Below are 18,897 nucleotides of genomic sequence, written 5' to 3' on the forward strand. Positions count from 1 at the left end.
GTCAGTCAGTGAAGATCTTTGTCTTCTGATTGAAATGTATTCCTTCAAACTACAGAATGCTCCTTTAACTCTGATGCTCTTCTGTCTCATTGTTTCTGTCTCAGGCTTCAGCTGATCCAGAGGCTCCTGCAGCTGCAGCGCCCCTTGTGTTGGCACAGCGCTACTGCAACAACATCCATCACCTCCACCTCCCCCTCTCTCTCTCTCTCTCCCTCTCTCTCTCCCTCTCCCTCCCTCTCTCTCTCCCTCCCTCTCTCTCTCCCTCCCTCTCTCTCTCCTCTCTCTCTCTCTCTCTCTCTCTCTCTCCCTCTCTCTCTCTCTCTCTCTCCCTGCCTCTCTCCGTCCCTCCCCCTTCTCCTCCTCAGTGGTACCGGAGCGGACCGACCTGCAGCCTCGCGGTCTTGCAGCCAGGCTTCCCCAGCTGCTCCGCCGAACCTGAGTGAGGCTGCGCAATGGGCGCTCGTCAAGTGTAGGAAACCAATCGCGCGTCTGCACCGACGAACCGGGAGAGAGTGAGAGACGGCGCACACACACACACACACACACACAGACGGGATGAAGCACGAGCAGCACACGGACTGTTTCCTCCGGTAAACACGCAGGAGCCTGGACATCACCGGCGGAGAGCGGAGGGGGGGATTTCGGGGACACTGCCATGGCGACGGGAGGAGGAGGAGGCGGAGGAGCGAGGCGGAGGCGCAGGAGGAGCGCGGGGCTCCCGGGCTGGTGCTGGAAGACCTGCTACTTTCCCATTTTGTTCTGGGTCGTTTCCGTCTGCGGAGAAGAGAAGACGCTGATTGTGGAGGTAGGCGGTGAGCGCGCGCGCACACACACGCGCGTAATTGGAACAAAGTGTGGATATGTGTGTGTGTGTGTGTGTGTGTGTGTGTGTGTGTGTTATCTCCACCTTTATGTCCCCTGGATGTGCAGGAATGACCCCCCCCCCCCTCCTCTTTCTCTCCATCACTTCCATCACGCGCCCTCTTCACGCGCGCAGCTCGTGCGCTCCGCGGTGTGTTTTTGTTTCCTCCCTCCTCGTGAGGCTGACAGGCTCTCGGGCTCACGAGGTGCTGAATGGCTGAATTAAAGCAGCTGTATCAGCTCCTCGCGCTCTGCTCTTGTGTTGCGCTGAACGCAAAAAAGGTGGTTTTAATTGGCTCGTCAGCTTTTAATTGTTTCCGGTCGCCCACAGGCTCGTCTGGGAGCAGATCATCAGCTCCTCCGCTGGTTCGGCCTGTTTTTGAGTCCGTCCGTCCAAGATGGTGAGGAGCCTCACACATCCTCAGCACGCGCTCATGGTTCACTCTGGTTATTGACGCACGGGAAGGGGTTAAAACACTCGTGTGCACATGCAGATGGTTGTGCGTTATATCTGCTCTCTAATGAGCCCACGTTGTCAATAAACAGCCATCAGCATGCAGAGAGCACTGAGGCTGGAGCTGCATGAGGGAGCTGAACAAAGCGTCTGCAGATCCTCCGTCCAAATATAGCTCCCTCCATAATTTATGGAAATGGCAGCGAGTTGGAGGAGAGAAGAAGAGAAGAGGTGCAGACAGATGTGTTTTTATCTTTTACATTCTTGTGCACATGATGGCCGGTGTGGTGTCAGGCTGCTGCCACACACACACACAGACAGGAGAGGAAGTAGTTTGTGGATGTGAGGCTGTGTGATGGGGAAATGATGTTGCCTCTGATATTTTCAGCTTCAGCAGGTTCGAGCAGAAACTCTCTCCTGATGCTGAATATGCATGATACCTCGTTTGGAAATGTGGGTCATGTGTTATGAAATGGAAAGCTTGCAGGAGGAGAAGAAGAAGAAGTCTCTCGCCTCCAGGAGACGTGATCTGTGGCGGTTTTATTTAGCGGTGTTTGTGTTGCGAGTGACACTTTCATTCAGACAAAGGAAGCGCCTGTGGCTGTGCTGAGCGCGGCTGCTAACAGCCGCCGTGTGTCACGGTGCCGCACAAAGGAAGAGATGTTTTCACTGAGCCTGGTTTCCCCTCAGAAATCATAATCCCCCCCAAAGCCATTGTTGGTACATGTCATGCTAATGTGGCCTCACACGAACGTACTGTACAGTTTCTGCTACGATTCAAGGTTTCAAGATCTGCTGAGAGAAAAACATGCAGCCTGTCGGTGCAGAAAGCTCCAACTCTCCGTGTGAACAGGTCTGAGGATGGAAGTGCTCTCCATTATGGCTCACTGATTATTTTCATTATTGACAAATCTGCTGATTATTTTCTTCATCATCAGGAAAATACAAAAAGACTTCTCTGAGGTGACGTCTTCATCCAGTTTCTTTTGTCATTCAGTTCACAATCACATCAGACAACAGATTAGATTATATTATCCATCAATTAGCAAATTAGCTTCAATTTTTACCTTCGTCAAGGAGGTTTGTGTCCATTGGTTGGTTTGTCAGCAGCATTACACAAAACTACACAACCAATTTCCACCAAACTTAGATGGAGGAAGTGTCTCAGCCCAGAATAGAGCACAGTAACGCTCGGTGTGGATCCGGACAAAGACACGGATCCAGTTTTTTCTTGGAGGGTTTTTGCTTCCACATATTTACATGCTTCCCGCCACACAGCTGTCAAAGTAGCCGACTCTGTCCGACCGGGAGCTCTCGTTAAACACGACTAATTAAGTGTAAAATATCTGGACAAACACGGCTGCACACGGCAGCATCCGAGACCAACGGCTGCCAATGAGACGACAGTGAAAATAGTACCGAGGTGGTTTTCTTGCCGGGTTCGGCTCCTGGTCGCCTCCTCTCTGACGACAGCTGCACGACTGTCTGAAAGCAGCGAAACACAAACCACCTCAGGACTGGATCCACTGTCGTCAGGCCGGCTACAGATTGTATCAGAGTTCGTGTTCGGTCCTGAACGGTCGTGTTCAGCCGGAGCTCGGTACAGTCAGCCGCCGTTAGCTGTTACTGTCGTGACGAGTAAAGTCATCTGTTGACCAGGAGACTGTCTCGGCTGGAGGACAGTGAATAAAGTTATAAATGTGTTTTTGTACTGTGATCAGTGAAACGCAGATCTTCACTCGCTCGATGCGTCAAGTTGAAGATTGATTGATGGTTGATGTTTTTAGTTGTGATCAGTTGGTTCAAGCCGTGACTTCTTTACATATATTATTAAATAGTTGCTCCAGGTGAGCGTGGATGATCTAAAAAATCATTTCAGCTCCACTCTTTGTTTTTCTTTTAACAACCTTTTTATTCTTCCAAAACACAAAGGAGATTGTTTTGTTGTCCTCGTGATCGGCTGTTATGGATCTTGTAGGTTTTTAAATTATGGTGAAGCAGATGATCAGCAGATAATTGATCATTTTATAAGAAGAAGCCAGAATCTCCATCTGCACATAAACAGTTACAGTAAACACAATTTAAACTCTGATCAGCTGGTTTGAACTGAATTTGTGTGTTTTCACCTGTTTGTCTGCATTAACTCTGCCTGCAAAGTGGAATAAATAAATGTTTTTATGTATTTCTGCTGAAATATTTCGGTTTGTTGCAAACAGATGAGATCATGTGATGTTTTTAACAGAGCGTCTCCTGTGAAGTCACAGCCGACCAATCAGAACGCTCTCTGCCTCAGATTTTCACAGCTTCCAGGTTTCTTTGTGTGCTCGCTGCAGCCACATGGACCACACGAGACGGTGTTCAGACGGTCGTGTGCTCTCCTCGTCTCCTGGGTTTGGTCCTGTTATCCTGAATTTAAAGTTCAGTGTGACAACAGAGATGTGTCAGATGACCTCTGCTGTGTATTAATTGACTCTAATCACTGAATGAATGCCTCTCGTTAATCGCGGGCTTGGATTGCAGCAGGTTTGGTGTGCAGGTTGTCTGCCAGCTGTCTGCCTTGTTGTGTTGATTAAAAAGCTCAGACTCGCTGGTTGTGCCACGGGGACGCTGTGATTTTAAGAGATCAAAGATATTAAGAGTTTGTATTTGATAGTCGACTCGCTGTATTTCTCTCAACTCTTTGCTGAAGTGATGAGTCTCACACACACACACACACACACCTCTGTGGAGGAGGTTTGGTTGTGACTTTGGCTGCAGAGGTCACGTCTGTGCACGGCTTCATGTTTTCTGTCAAGATGTTTTGATCATGTTTTCATTTATAGATTTATTTGCTTCACATTTGGTTAAAACTTGTAGTAAAAGTCTGCAGAGCATCACGTACTGTGGTGACCATCTCAAACACAGTGTTTGCACCTTGATACGCGTGTTCAAGGCGTTTATAGCCGAGTGGTTCAGACGTTTGATACTTGATATCAGCACAGAGAAGAGTCGACAGCCTTGCCAGTACTTGCCATCCAGGACTTTGAGGCGTGTCCGGCTTGGGGGCGTTCAAGTTGAAATGAGCCGATATTTTCTATATTTTCTGATCAGCACTCAGCAGAAAGCACAACTGTAGCTGTAGTCGGTGTTATGATACAAAGTGCTGCTAAACTGAACGATGGATTATTGCATGATCTATAATTCAGCAGAATCTCACGAAGCCCATCGTCAAAGTTCACGACAGGCTCAGGTTGTTACTCTGCAGCTTACTTCAAAATAAAAGTCAACTCGTGTTTCACCAGTTAAAATGCTTTTAATGTGAAGCTGCAGCTGAAGGAAGTGTTGGTTTACAGCAGCAGTAAATTCACACAGCGCGTCTTTTTTTTAATTAGTTGGTGGGAAAGCTTTGCCACGATGGCAGCCCTACACTGACGTAAATAAAGATGGACGACGCGTCTCCACTTCCTTCCGCTGTGCAGAAATCAAGCGTGGATTTGAGCGCTGCCATCTCAACATCTGGAGCCAGAGTCTGTGCAGCAGCGACCGGGCGGTAAACCAAACAACTGATCGATCAATCAAGAAAATAATCAACAATGAAAAAATCACTTACTGCAGCGTTAAAGTGCTAAAAGTCCTGTACGTGAACACACCATTACTTCTTGTCGATGGTCAAACGAGTCCATTATTTTTTACAGTGTATTTGTAGTTTCCTTCTAGTCAGATGATTAGCATGTAGCTTTGAAGCAACTTCTCTCTTTGTCTCACTAACACCGGCTGTCCTTCCACATGTCGTGGTGCTGATCAGTTTGGGTTTCTTGATGACATACGTGGGTTCACATCAGCTCAGTCTTCTGTTTCTTCTGCAAGAATCATGTCAGTCGTCCATCAGCACCGAGCTGGACCATGAACACCTGAGCGTACGCCTCCCGCCCGCCCTCGGCTGCAGGTCGTGGCGGTCTGCTCTCTCGGCCTCTGATCACAGAGAGCGAGCGAGGCTGGCGCAGTGGAAACACAGATGGTTGCTTCGCAGACAGCAGAGGGAGAAGGAGGCGTTCAGCTCTTTGTCTGACTCACTGCTCCGCGCTCCTTTGTCTGTTTGCCTGTTTACACAATAGGTCAGATTTCTGTGGTCAGAACCGACTCATGTTTGTGTGTTTTGGAGGGAATATTTTTGGCGAGCAGGTTCAGACAACTGTGGTGTGGGCCGAGCTGCTGCTGCGTGTGAAAAAAGCTTTTTGTGCAGATTGTTTCATGGTTTATTCACCCAATGTTAGTTATTGTACTGATGTGATTGATTGATTGATTGATTGCAGACGCTGGTGCTGATGGTGTCTGATGATATTAAAGGTTAATATATTGAGGTTAATAAGAAGCCTCTCAGATTTACTGGTGTTGTTCTGTTTTGTTCTCCTGTCTGAGCCCGGTCTGTTGACCATTCTTAGTTTTTTTTTTCTTTGTGTAATCCCTGCACAGTGATTTAATCTGAGTGTTTATATTGACAGCTGTAAGGCCGAGCTAAACGTCCTAAAATAATATGGAGATATTTTCAGGCTAAATCGCAATTACACGTGCGACGGTATCATGATTGCGGTTGATGACATCATCCCAATAATCAAAATATTCTTAAAAGTTAAAAAACAAAAATTGCACTAAAACATTAACTTTTACATTTCGTGAGGGAACAAATATTTTTATTGCGTCACAGAGACGACACACATCTGTTTTAAAGTGAAAAACAATCAATCAAAGATTCTTAAATCTGTCATCATAGATCATAACGTCGTCCTGCACAGATAAATAGATGGATGGATGGTCACCTCACATCACTGTTGATCTTTGGTTTCATGTGAGGATGTTTTTTACAGGAAAACAATCCCTACGCTGCTGGTGTCATTATTCCCAGGCTGGATGAAATAAAAACTAAATGCAAATATTAAGACAGATTTTATGATTTGAAATATAACTCACAATAATGGGAATCATCATTTTGCATCACAGTTTCCATTTTCACTGAAGAAACCATGAAAGTCATGATGATGCGTCTCCGGTCGGCTCCGTCGTGTCGTCAGCTTCCAGTTGGCTTTAACTTCTGCCGTGAATAAAGACATTAATAATGCAGATGTGTGACACGGTGATGTCAAGAAGTCACAGGACTAAAGGCGGGACTGTTGACGAGGTGTCTCCTTGTCATTAGTCGAGACCTTTTACATCCACAAGAAGCGATACAACACACTGAAGGAAAGGAAAAACTGACAAAAGTATAGTAGGCCTCTTTTTACGATTGTGATTTTGCTAATATTGTGATTACTTGTGCAGCCCTGCATGATTCAACAGGCCTTACATTTACTACATAATGATGCTGTAGAGTAAAAAGGCTTGTCTGGTGTCAGTTTACAGAAATGTGACAACAACTCAATGATTTGTGGACGAGAAGTGGTTTCTTGACGTCCGTGTGGCTTCAGAGCAGAGTCAGTCGAGAGCTGCTGAAGTGTCACGTCTGTATTTGATATAATAGAAAACTGAGATACGGGACTGAAGGTTGGATTCGGTGGGATTTGAAACTAAGCCAGGAGTTTTTCTTCCAGCATCATCGATCGTGTGTTTGAAGACTTTTTTCCTGACTGCTGAGTTTCACGCTCTCCTGGTGACGAGAGGCCTTCTCAAAATGGCTGCACGTACCTGCAGCATGATGAGGCTGATGATGATGATGATGATGATGAGGCTGATGATGAGGCTGATGATGATGATGATGATGGTGATGATAACAACAGCAGCAGCGATGGTGATTGTGATGTGAAGGCAGACTTGACAACAGTAAACAGTCACAGCGGTGATGAGTATGAACGATGATGATGGAGGAAGTGTCCAGGTTGCAGATCACCATGACGATGATGGAAGTTGATGGTTTTAGCAGATGAAAGTGCTTCAAACCTCTCTGGGCTTCTTTTCTGTCTTTTTCTCCCTCCCAGGAGGAGGAGACGCTCCGGGAGCGCGGCTGCTCCCCGGGGTGTTGTAAACACTACATTACACCCGAGAAATGAGCTAAATGAGGCTGCACTGCTGCACTTATCAGAGCCGTGTGTGTCTGTACACTGTGTAGGCGGGTGTGAATTCACGGCTGTTACTAGTAGTTTTAAGCTTTGTCCTGATTTGCCGTCCTTGGAGTGAAGCGTGCACATATGGCGCCCGGGCTTCGTACAGTATATTCACGTCTGTTTTTACGATCGCCTCCCGCTGCTTCTTCCGCACATTTAGGCTTTTTGATGGGCAGCCTCATTGTTTTACAGTCCTTCCTCTCTCTGCCTCGGCACTCTTCTGTCTCCAGTCTTTTTCACTTCCCTCCTCTCCAGCTATTGTCTTTCTCGCCCGCCCACACACACACTTTACTGCACACTCGGTGCAAGCTGCAGCTGTAAATAAGAGGAGTTGTCATTGTGCATTTGATGAGGGTATTGTGCTGTTTGTATGCAGCGAGCCGGGGACAAAGTCAGAACAGTTTGAAGTGCTCAGAAGCAGGGACGTGCTGGATGGTCTCGCTCAGCTGAACTCAGTCGACCTGCCTCTGAAAATAGCTGACATGCTTTTCAAACTGCGATGATAGAGAGGCGTTATAATCATCGCTGCCTGTGATGTGGCTCTATTCTGCATCTACAGTAAGTTCAGTCGAAGGCAGATGTAGTTATAAACTTTACAGCTGACAGATCATCAGTGGTCCTTGTAATAGGTGTGAGTTAATCACTAAGAAGGCCAATATAAGTCTTTATAAGATGCTTATTAACGAGGGTTATTTTCAGCCCTGGTGGCTCTGATACTGTAAAGATCAACAGATCGTTGGTTTTATGTCCTGACAACTTTAAACAGATCGAGGTCTTTTACCTATACCTTCCTCTCTGTCTTTATAAAGACTGGATGCTGCAGGTCAGACCTGACCTGCACAGTCTTGAGGAGGAAAAGCGACTTGATTGAGACTTGGACTGAATGATTTGAGTCAAACGTCCGATGAGGGCTGAGTTTTTATAAAGTGGTGCAACGAGCTCCGTCAGCCTGGTTTCAAACTCCTTCAACAAACTGAGTTAAACAGTTAAGTTGAGATGATTGCTGGAGCTGTGAGAGGCTCCTGTTGGCTGCTCGTCTTTTTTAAAACCCACAATTTGTGCAGCAGAACGCAGACAAATGAAACTGATTGAGGCAGGTAATGACACACCTGAAGCTGCTGATGCAGCCTTCACAGGCTCGTGTACTGAAGCCACGACTTTCATATGAAAACAGGGCCTGAATTGGTGCATTACTGAGTTTTGCATGTCGCCTGGTCGACTTTATTCAGAGTGGATGTTTTCTTTACAGCGCTGACTCACTTACAGCTTGTTTTCTTACCATCATGTCACTGGTTTTTGAAGATCAGCCTTATCTGCATAAAACCCTGAGAAGAGTAAAAAGGGTGCGAAGAAAAAGAGGACGAGTTGTATAATCCTGCAGCAGGAGACAGGACGTCAGGCAGCGAAGGTGGAGAGGCTCCAGATACTGAGGATAAAGAAGAGAAGAGAAAGCAAGACGAAAAAAGGAAAAAACATGGAGACGAGAAGAAAAGGTGGAGCGACAGTAACAGTGTTACAAGCTCATGTTGTCATCTAATCACAACTGAGCATCGTGCAGGACTGAACACAGTTAATGGACCCTGCAGATCACTTTTAACACGAGACACAAACAGCACGGTGAATGAGCTACATGAGAGTCCAGCAGAGCCTCATAACATGAGACACAAAGCAGGATGAAATGCAGAAAGTGCAGCTGTAATTAAAAATGAATGTCAGGCAGGTCTGTGAGCAGAAGCAGCATCTCGTCTGTCCGTCAGCTCGGTGGCTGCAGCGCAGACGGACGCAGAGCGAGGATTGTGTTTGATCACTGTGGAGAAACAGGAAGAGGAAATCATTTCACACTCTGATGTAAATTTAATTATAACGCGCGCCTGCAGCTACAGCACCATAATGTTCATCACCGGTCGTACAGTAAATGAATTGTTTATCTTTATTTAAACTGAACGCAGGATATTATTCGCCAGAACTCAGTAGTTCTTACTTTCTCTTTGGTCCATGATTATTCCAGACTCAACCATCTGGTGTTAGATGAGAGGAAATCACAGGCAGGCCTGCCACTGACAGTTACTTTCATCATTGATTAATCTGTCGACTTCTCAACTGATTGATTATTTGTTTGGTCTCAATGTCAGAAAATGGTGAAAAATGTCGATCAGTGTTTCCCAAAACCAAAGATGAAAGAAAACGATGATCAATGAATTATTAAAATAACTGACTATTAATTTAAAGGTGTAAGAGTTTTGGTTGTGTTTTCATGTTCAGCATGCTAACCAGCTAGCCTCCGCCCGCCACAGTTCAAAGCTGCTGTGCCAGCAGTTTAAGCACCCGCTGCTCCGAGCTCCCAGTTCGGACTGCTAGCTGCACGGCTAACTGAGCTAACTAGCTAATGGCAGCTACAGTAAGCAGCAGTTAGCTGTTACTCTGGTGCTGCTCCCCATTTGTTCTGATTATGACTTCAATTAAATGTTGCAGCTCTGATCAAAAGACAGCTGTCGTCAATTTAAGTTGATCTGAGATTTTATAGATGGCAGGTGTGTTTAATTGTAGATGTTTAATGTCTGACTTTACAACATTGAGGACTTAACATGTTTTATTCTTATTAAAAGACACATATGAAGCTGTGACTGGTCTCTAACTGTCTGTGTGCTGTTGTGCTGAGCAGGTAGAGATGAGAGCCGTGAGACTGAACCAAAACAGAAAGATAACAGCGATATGAAAGACGGTAAAAAGCCTCGGTGGAGCTGCAGAGCAGCGCTGATTCTCTGTGGGTTTGTCCCTGTGAGCGGCACCTTTCACATCATTTGATCCACTGTAAATAGAAAATATTGATCACAGCAGCTTCAAATGTTTGAGTTGTGGAGGATCAGGCGGGAGGCTTAGTGATGATAACTCCGCTGTGCTGCGACCTGAAATCTGTAAGCTCTTCTGTGACTAACGGCGCGTCCTCACTGAACTTTGAAGAGCAGTGAAAGAACGGAAAAGATGACGGAAAAGAGGCTCCTCACGTCCGTCACTGCACCTCTCAGGCCTCCTCCTCTCCTCTGCTCAGCTCCGTCCATCCATCAAATCTCCATCGATCTGATGATGAATCTGTTCATCCATCTGTCCGTCACTCCGCACTGAGCGAGCGCTTCACAGCAGCTGCTGCAATCGAGCCTTTGTTGCATCCTGAAACCTTTTTCTTCAAGCGATGCTGCGATGATCTGACAGCATCTCCGGTGCCGAGCTGTCATTGTTCTGATGTTTCTGCGTGATCGTCACAGAGGTCACCTGTCAGTCAGACAGAGTCAGCGGTGCAGTGATGTCTTGTTTGGGTCTTAAGTGATGTTTATTTCAAGACGATCTTTAAAGGAACAGTTCACCCAAAAGTTAAAACTCAGTCATCATCTCCTCCCTCCATGCTGATGGAAAGTCAGGTGAAGTCTCGTAGTCCACCAAACATTTCTGGAGCTCCACAGCAAAACAGCGTTGCAGCATTCTGCTAAACAACTGAAGTATCTGGAGACTTGATTTAAAACGGAAAAACAACCAAAAAAACATGAAAAGTCTCCATACAGCTCGTTTCAAAAAGACTCCTGAAGCCCCGAGATCACAGACTGATCTGACAAGACTGTTTACACCCTTCTTCACTGTAGCTGCTGAGCTAAACGTTAGCATCCAGTCTGAAGTGGCTGCACAGGCTCGACCGCACATCACACTTAAATAAGTGTGTGACGTAAATAACGTCTTTTCAAATTTTGGCTCTTGGAGCATCTGGAGACTTTGATTACAGCAGACGAGCTGTACGGAGACATTTGATGTTTATTCAGTTCTGTACGTTTTAAAACGAGTCTCCAGCTACTTCAGTTGTTCAGGAGAATGCTGCAACGCTGTTTTACGGAAAGACTGAATTTTAAGTTTTTGGTGAACTGTTCCTTTACAACAGCCCCGTGGTTCTCCTGGTGTAGTCTGCAACCCTTTAACATGCAGCTATAACTCAAGTCTAAAGGAGTGAAGGTCGAGGAGGTGGATGGACCGACATTAACGCAGGAGGTCAGAGTTCAGCTCCTGTCAGAGACCTGCGATAAATGATGCTTATTAACTGTAACTCTGATTTACACCGAGCTTCAACTGTACACACACACACACACACACACACACACACACACACACACACACACACACAGGTGATATAAACAGTGAGAATTACAGAAGCGCTGGTGTTGAAATATTAACTTAATTGTGTGACAACAGATTCTGTGTATTTTACACACGGACGATGATCTTTATCGTCAAAAAGTATTTATTATTTATTTAAAGCAATATATCAGATCTGAGACGATCTAAACTGATGAAACCGTCAGAAATCAGTTAGATTCTTCTCTTCTGTGTCTGCGGCCTTAAATCATCTATATCCTGGCAGCCATCGATCGCTGTGTCGTCCAGCACGTGGCCAGCGACCGTGTGTGTGTGCGTGTGTGTGTGTGTGTGTGTGTGTGTGTGTGTAGTGTAGTGTAATATGACACCGCAGACATGAGGTCATAGCTATGAGACCATCGGTCCACCTGAGCGATCTTCAAAAGGGTTTCACGTTACAGAAACCTGCGTGTGTGTGTGTGTGTGTGTGTGTGTGTGAAGAATTTGAGAACAGTCATCCATCTTAACTTTGCTGCTTCTTGATTGTTTAATCAATTATTTTGTCTACAAAATGTCTGAAAACAGTGAAAAACTGTCAGAAGATCTTTATTCATATAACACAGAAACTCACGCTGTCGTTGGAATCAGACTGTTTGACATTTTTACTTGATAAAGATCTTAAACATTAAATGATTATTAAAACATTTCATTTCAAACAAAAACACATTTCTGTTTGTAAAGAAACACCTGACGATAAAATCCTCCTCCGCGCGCTCCTGAGACTCTCAGTGAACCCAGAGGACGAACCTCCAAACTGCTTCGTCATCAGTCTAAAAACAAGGCTGTTATTTTTGGTTTCTGAAAAGTTTGACATTTCCGAGACAGAAGATCTTCAGCCGACAGCGACAATATGCCATTTGGCAGATGCTTTTATCCAAAGTGCCTCGCGGCAACATGACTGCATACATTTGAAGCTTGGATTGCTCCAGTGGGAGTTGAACCTTTAACCCTCACTGCGTTAGTGCTCTATTACTACGAATCACAGTCAGCGTTCCTACAGTCGCTGCTCAAAGTCGGCTTTTACTCTCCAACATGAGAAGTGTGCGTCGTCTCAGCTGTCAGTGAAGGTTGATGATGAAAGTAATTGTAAAGTTGCAGCCCTGAGATCTGAGTGACCTTTTTCTAAAGCAAAAAAACGCTTGAGATGCTGTAATTACCTGCACACATCTCATTCATATGTTTAATATATCATCGTTAAAAACATCAAAACGTCTCCAGAGCTCCACAGAAGCTCTGCTCCCTCCTGCTGCTCTGAGCCCGACGACAGGAAGCCAGAACTCAAGCCACCAGTCGGGCTGTTCCAGTCTCTTCACAACACCCCCCCCTCGCCGTCCTCGCTCTGCAGCAGAGATCCTGAGGAAGCTGCCGTTTGACAGCTCATTTGTGCAGTTATGAGCTTCTACGCCCGCCCTAGAGCCCACAACGGCCAACGAGCTCTCTCTTCTTTCTTATCTCTGCTGAACCACTTACACGCCAACCTCCAGCTGATTGTAGCATCCTGTAGCCAATGAGATGCACAGTTACTGTAAATAAGGAAATAAAGAACGATAGTGAGTTGTTCAGCCGTTAGTCTCTAGCAGGGGTATTTTTTTTATCCAGTCAGGCAGCCTGGCATCATTTCTATCTGCTCACACGTCTCCTTTATAGATTAAATGAATGAATGAAATGTCACCGTGACGTCACCCATACGTCTATGAAGAGCCAGAATGAAGCTCAAGGTGCCGTCTTGGCAGGACGTGACTCCACCTAACTCGCATCAAGACAGGTCATAGAGGCTGAGCGTGGGTGAAGCGAGTCTAGCCGGAAGCTACCAAGCTAGCTGAGGCTAACAAGCTGTCAGTGTTCACATATAAAGATTATTGCGTGAGTCTGTCTGCAGGTTTATTTGCCCCAAACAGCCAGAAAACCTCACTGTACATCAGCCACGAGGTTGTGAGTGACAGCAGGCTCATGGTGTGTGTGTGTGTGTGTGTGTGTGTGTGTGTGTGTGTGTCTCCTGTTCCTTCTGTTATCTCTCAGTGTCTTTTCCTTCCCCGTGTCTTCTCTGTACGTTCGTGGTGTAAAGTACGTTTCTCTGCGCTCAGCAGTCACATGAAGAGTTACAGAACGTTACAGTGGGTTTCAGCTCCTCTGCGGCTCGTCGCTGCAGACAGGTTGAGAAGCGAGCGTGAAGATAAATCCACTTTTTAATCCCAAACGTTAAAAAAAACAAAACAAACCGTTCTCTCCTCGACTCCGGCTGTCTCCTCCAGAGCTCACCGGCTCCAGCAGCTGTCTGCCGGTTAACGCTACCGTGGTCGCTTGTTAATCCAAAACACCGGCGTCTGTCCCGTCACTGCGCTCTTTTCGTCCAATTAACTGCACAGAAACACAAATTATTTGCTTTGAGAAATTCTCCACAAACACAAGAGGCGAAGGTTAGTGACTGGAGTTAGCTGAGGTGAAGTCTGGCAGACATGTTGTGACCAGCTGTCATGATTTTACTCTGGATCAATAAAATGAGAAGATATATTTTTCATCCACGTTTTTATCGAAGCTCATTCACATTCATATTTGTTAAATATGTGTTCACATCATCTGTTTGCCTGCACAGGAAGAAAACCTTAAATCCAGCTGATCAGTTTGATCACATCAGGGTTTTTCCTCTGCAGAATTGGTGGGAACAAATTTCATTACCAAACATCTCCAAATGTTTCTGTTCAGTCCCCGTCGTCAGCCGACGAGGGAATCCTGCCCGACAAAACGACGCCGGCTCCTTTTCATTTTCCCCGTACAAATATATATAAGACCGCACCGGCAGACGTTATCTCTCTGGTGCCTCGACGAACAGCGATTTCATTCATTAATCACTCGCTGTTCAGCGCTGAACGCCGACAGTGTTGACTTTTTATTTTCTTCAGTGGAATCTTATTATTTCAGGAGATGTTTGCGAGAACGGGAAGACGTGAGTCTGCCGGGGAGGAAAGAACAGAGTCCAGAGTGATTCACTTCTCTGCTCTGTTGTTTCTCTCTAAAGATCCTCCGAGGTTGTTTTTATCTGCTCGGCAGACAGATGGAGAAAAGCGAGCGGTGGAGGAGGCTTAAGGACAAATCTCACATATTTTCATTTCATTCTGCGTTTACATTCACTTAATTACATGCAAAGCATTTACAGGACATGAATATGATGCACTGCTGCAGATTAAACTACCAAACACTCATTGAAACTGGTTTTACCTTCATCAGCTACACCAGACTCTTACACATGAATGAAACAGACAAAAAACAATTAAGATCATGTATAATAGAAACAGTCACTCTGCCGTTTGTCGGCATTGTGTGTTTTTACTTATGATACTTTTTTCTTTATTGAAGTGAGATTTTCCATGCAAGACTTTAGATTGCAGCTCCTCTCGCTCGTTTCCAGTCTCTTTACTCTTAGAAAGGAAGAAACAGCTGAAGCATGTTATTACGGACTTGGGCGTCGAGTACCACGGCAACGGTAGAAGCAGAACCAGCCGTAGTGATTAAATGATAAAATACATGAATACTGAACACATCAGATCTGTGGCAGGTGATGAGGAGACTGTGACCTTCATCACTTTAAAACATGAGACCAACAAGTGTTTTCCATCGTCTGACTTCCGACTGGAGCTGTTTTAGTGAAGTCGCCTCGTTGTGTCCAGGGTTGCCAAGTCTGTTAAATACAAGCGACTTCAGGCTTGTTTTTCCATAAAGTTGCGGGTTGCATTTCTCCGGACTTGTTCCTCAAGTGTGGTTTCTTCTTTGGGCTGAGTCTCATCTCTCCTGTCTCTTGTTTAAAGAGGTCACATTATTTGCTTTTTGGGTTTTTGTCTTTCCTTTCTGCAGTTTTGTGCATGTTAAAGTTCTGCAAAGTGAAAAAGTCTGAAGTCCACGCCAAAGAGAGTCACTCTCTCCCTCAGAAAACACTGCTGCTCTGCCTGAAACGCCTGGTTTACAGTCGAGCCTTTACTTCTGTAACTTATGTGCGTCACTATGTAACAGCTGTTATATAAATATATATATTTAAACATATATTATAAAATATATACACTCCAGTCAGTCAGCAGACGTACATTTGCTACAGCTGACAGCATGAAAGTTACCGTAATATGACCTCTTTAATAAACCCTCCCTTAATAATGCCGGGGATGAAGTGATCTGTCTCTCTCTGATTAGATCAAGTTTTCATGTATTGGCCCTTTTTTTTGTTTTTAGAGCCAAGTCGACTCTTTTGGGCTTTTTTTGGACTTGTTTCTCTCACAAGACCTGGCAACACTGGTTGTGTCCTCTTCTTCTGCGATGGTTTGATGGCACCGACTGGAGAATTAGCTCCACTCATGTTTCACACAACAGGTCTGGATGGAAATGTGCATTAATTTTTAATGATTTGTTTTTTGGGGGAAATTCATTCAAAATGTGCGCTACATTCAGATGAAAGACGGCTGCTTTTACTAAAGTATTATACTGACTTCTGTATGACGGCATCAGACGCTGCTGCGTGAGAGGTTTCATGTGTTGAATTAAGTGTCACGGTTGTATCTGTATTAAAATCAGCCCACCAACAGCTACGAGCAGCTCTGGTAACAAGGGCAAAACCTTCAAGTGGTGAAAGGAGCAGGCGGTCGCACCTGAAGTTCAAAAGGAGAAAGTCTAAAAATAAAAATGGATAACAGTGATTACATGTTCTTGAAGAGTGCGGGCACAAATGGAGGATGCAGGAGAAGTCGGCATTAGTCATCAGAACATCTGAAGAGCTCGCCTCGGCTCCAGGTGCTGCCGTGTTTCTCTCTGACGCTGACGTAACGCAGAGAAAGTTTGGGACACCAGGAGAGTTTGTTTATGTGCGCCGGTCTGTAACGTACAGTGAGGAACACAGTTTGTTAGCAGACGTCTGGAGATGAGAGGCAGACTCCCTCACAGATGTGATGTTCAGACACTGATGTGAGAACAGATTTATGAGGTGTGATGCATTTAAATAAAGGTTTAATGTGTTTTTCTTTATGACACTCTGACTTCTTGATTTAATTCTGCTTCCACACCTTCCAGCTGATATAAAGATTTACATAAAGATCATATTGAATATATTTGCAACAAATGTCAGAGTTGATCATCATTTAAAACATTTACAAGCAACAAAATCTTGCTGTTTTTTTTTAGGTTTTGAAATATTATGATCAGCTTTTTTCACTGTGTTCTGACATTTTATAGGACAAATCATTCACTGGTTTATCAAGAAAATAACCTGCAGATATATTGATTATGAAAATGAATGAGAGCCCACAGTGGTCCATTCAGGCAGCACCGGCCCGTTCTCACTTCAAACACGTCAAATACAGCAGCTTGGTCGTTAGTCCAGCACCTCAAATTATACTTACCCCTTCAAATCCAACTAAACTGACCGTTTCACATCATTAACATTCAACATGTCCTCGTCTCTGAGCGACTGAATAGCTTGATTGTAAATGATTCCCAATACAACCAATATAAAATACATACATCACCATTCCCAAAATAACACGACGTTGTGGCGTACCAGCGTTCTGCTGTCTGACCATCCACCCCGTCCTCCTTTCTATGTGGACTTTGCTGCTCTTTAAATTACTTCATCTGACTTCCTCCTTTGCTCCAGTAATAATTGCTACAGCCACTAGAGGTCGCTGCTGAAGAGAGATGAAAATATGGTTTGTAATAAGCTGCTTTCACAGTCGTGCTTAATGGTCATTTTTCTGATTGGGATGGGCTGGAAATAAATGTCATCAAGCTTTATTTTGAAAGTCACGGACGTTGCATATTACATATTGTTATCGTCTATCGTTAACTTGACTGTAAAACGAGTGAGCACATGTTGGTCTGTTGAGTATTTTATGTTCATTTACTTTCGGGTCTGTTTTTATCGATGTCTCCTAAATGAAACCGACAAACCAATAAAACAACCGGAGGCAGTTTCACAAACTAATCCTGGAGGGAATATTGAGTTTGATAAGGAGGCCACTTATCAGGCACCACACACAGTTTGGACAGGGGAGGTGCCTGGCAGGTTGCACCCGTTGCACTCAAGCCGAGAGACGGTAAATAGTTTAGCAGGGGGGAGATAAGGTCTATTTTTATCCGGGCAGACAGACGGAGGAGACACGCTGGCAGGCTGACGCACAGGTTGAAGCCTCAGAGAGAAGACAGCCCAACAGGCTCAGAGACAGACAGACAGACAGACAGAGACACAGCCAATCAGGTGGACGGACAGGCAGGTGGACATAGATGCAAACAGACAGGCTGGGAGGGAGATTCAGGCTGCAGCTACAGACCTCTGGAGGAGAAGAGAGGTTCATGCTGCATGTTTCTTCTTTCCCTCATAAAGGGCAAAGAGCTGAGACAGTTACAGCCGACCTCTCTGCTCCCTGTCACCTGCAGTATCTACTGTTTTAATTATTTTTGAGCAACACGACCTCTCCGGGCGGCTTCCTCTAATATTTTTTTTTGTGTGTGTTTTCTCATAATTTGTCTATATTGGCCAAGTAAAAGTAATCGAGTACAGGCTCTGACATGTACTCAGAGTATCAGAGTAAAAAGTCTCCCTCTGAAGGACATTTGTGGTCAAAGCTAACTGAAGCTCACGTCATATTAATATAATTCAAAGACTATTAAAGTTAAAGGTAGAGTCAGTAGGATTTGTCCCAGCTGTTCCTGAACGCACCACAAAGATAGTTGATTGTTGAGTCTCATTCCCAGGACGTCAAACAGCCACATGTTGGGTTGGTAAAGCGTCCCGAGCAGCAGCAAAGAGAGAAAATAAGAAACTCTCTGCAGATACGAGACACTAACACGCCTTTTCTCCCCATTCAGCCTCCCTCTCTGTCTGTTCACGTCTTCTTACGTCTTTGTTTCGTCTCGCTGCGTCTGCCGTGCGTGATGTGCTCTGATAGGTCGACATCAGTCTTGTGATGTTGGGAAGGCGGCGTGCGATGACGCCAAATAACAATAATCCATAATTCACCTCAAATGCATCAAACTAAAGTAACAAGGCTGTTTTGAAGCTGTGAGGAGGAGAAAGATGTAGAGAGGGAAAGTCTCAGAGATACTCAGGTACAGTACAGATACCTGAAACATGTACTGAAGGAGAGTAATGAAGTATTTGTACTTAGTTAATTATCACCTCTGGGTTTTGGTCACCATACCTCACAACTAATGTTGTTGAAGACGTTGAATTTTCGTTACTTAACTTAAAACCAACCAAACATTAATGTCAGATGTCGTCCGTGTCCGATCAACTTTACGTAGACGTTGTCCCAACGTCACGAAGTACATTCAACCATATATATCAACCAAATGTCT

The 18,897-nt window shown here is 45.0% G+C and overlaps 1 protein-coding gene across 1 annotated transcript in view; it reads left to right on the forward strand.

Moving 5' to 3' along the window:
- Nucleotides 1–452: 452 nt before the first annotated feature.
- The window catches only part of mmp24 (matrix metallopeptidase 24), a 53,776-nt gene continuing 35,331 nt past the window's right edge, over nt 453–18,897 (forward strand). Inside the window, 2 exon segments of the mRNA XM_073468369.1 lie at nt 453–600; nt 603–805. Of these exon segments, the coding sequence (XP_073324470.1) occupies nt 453–600; nt 603–805 (351 nt within the window).

The sequence above is a fragment of the Pagrus major genome, chromosome 6, assembly GCF_040436345.1.
Source record: "Pagrus major chromosome 6, Pma_NU_1.0".
Taxonomy (NCBI): Eukaryota; Metazoa; Chordata; class Actinopteri; order Spariformes; family Sparidae; genus Pagrus; species Pagrus major.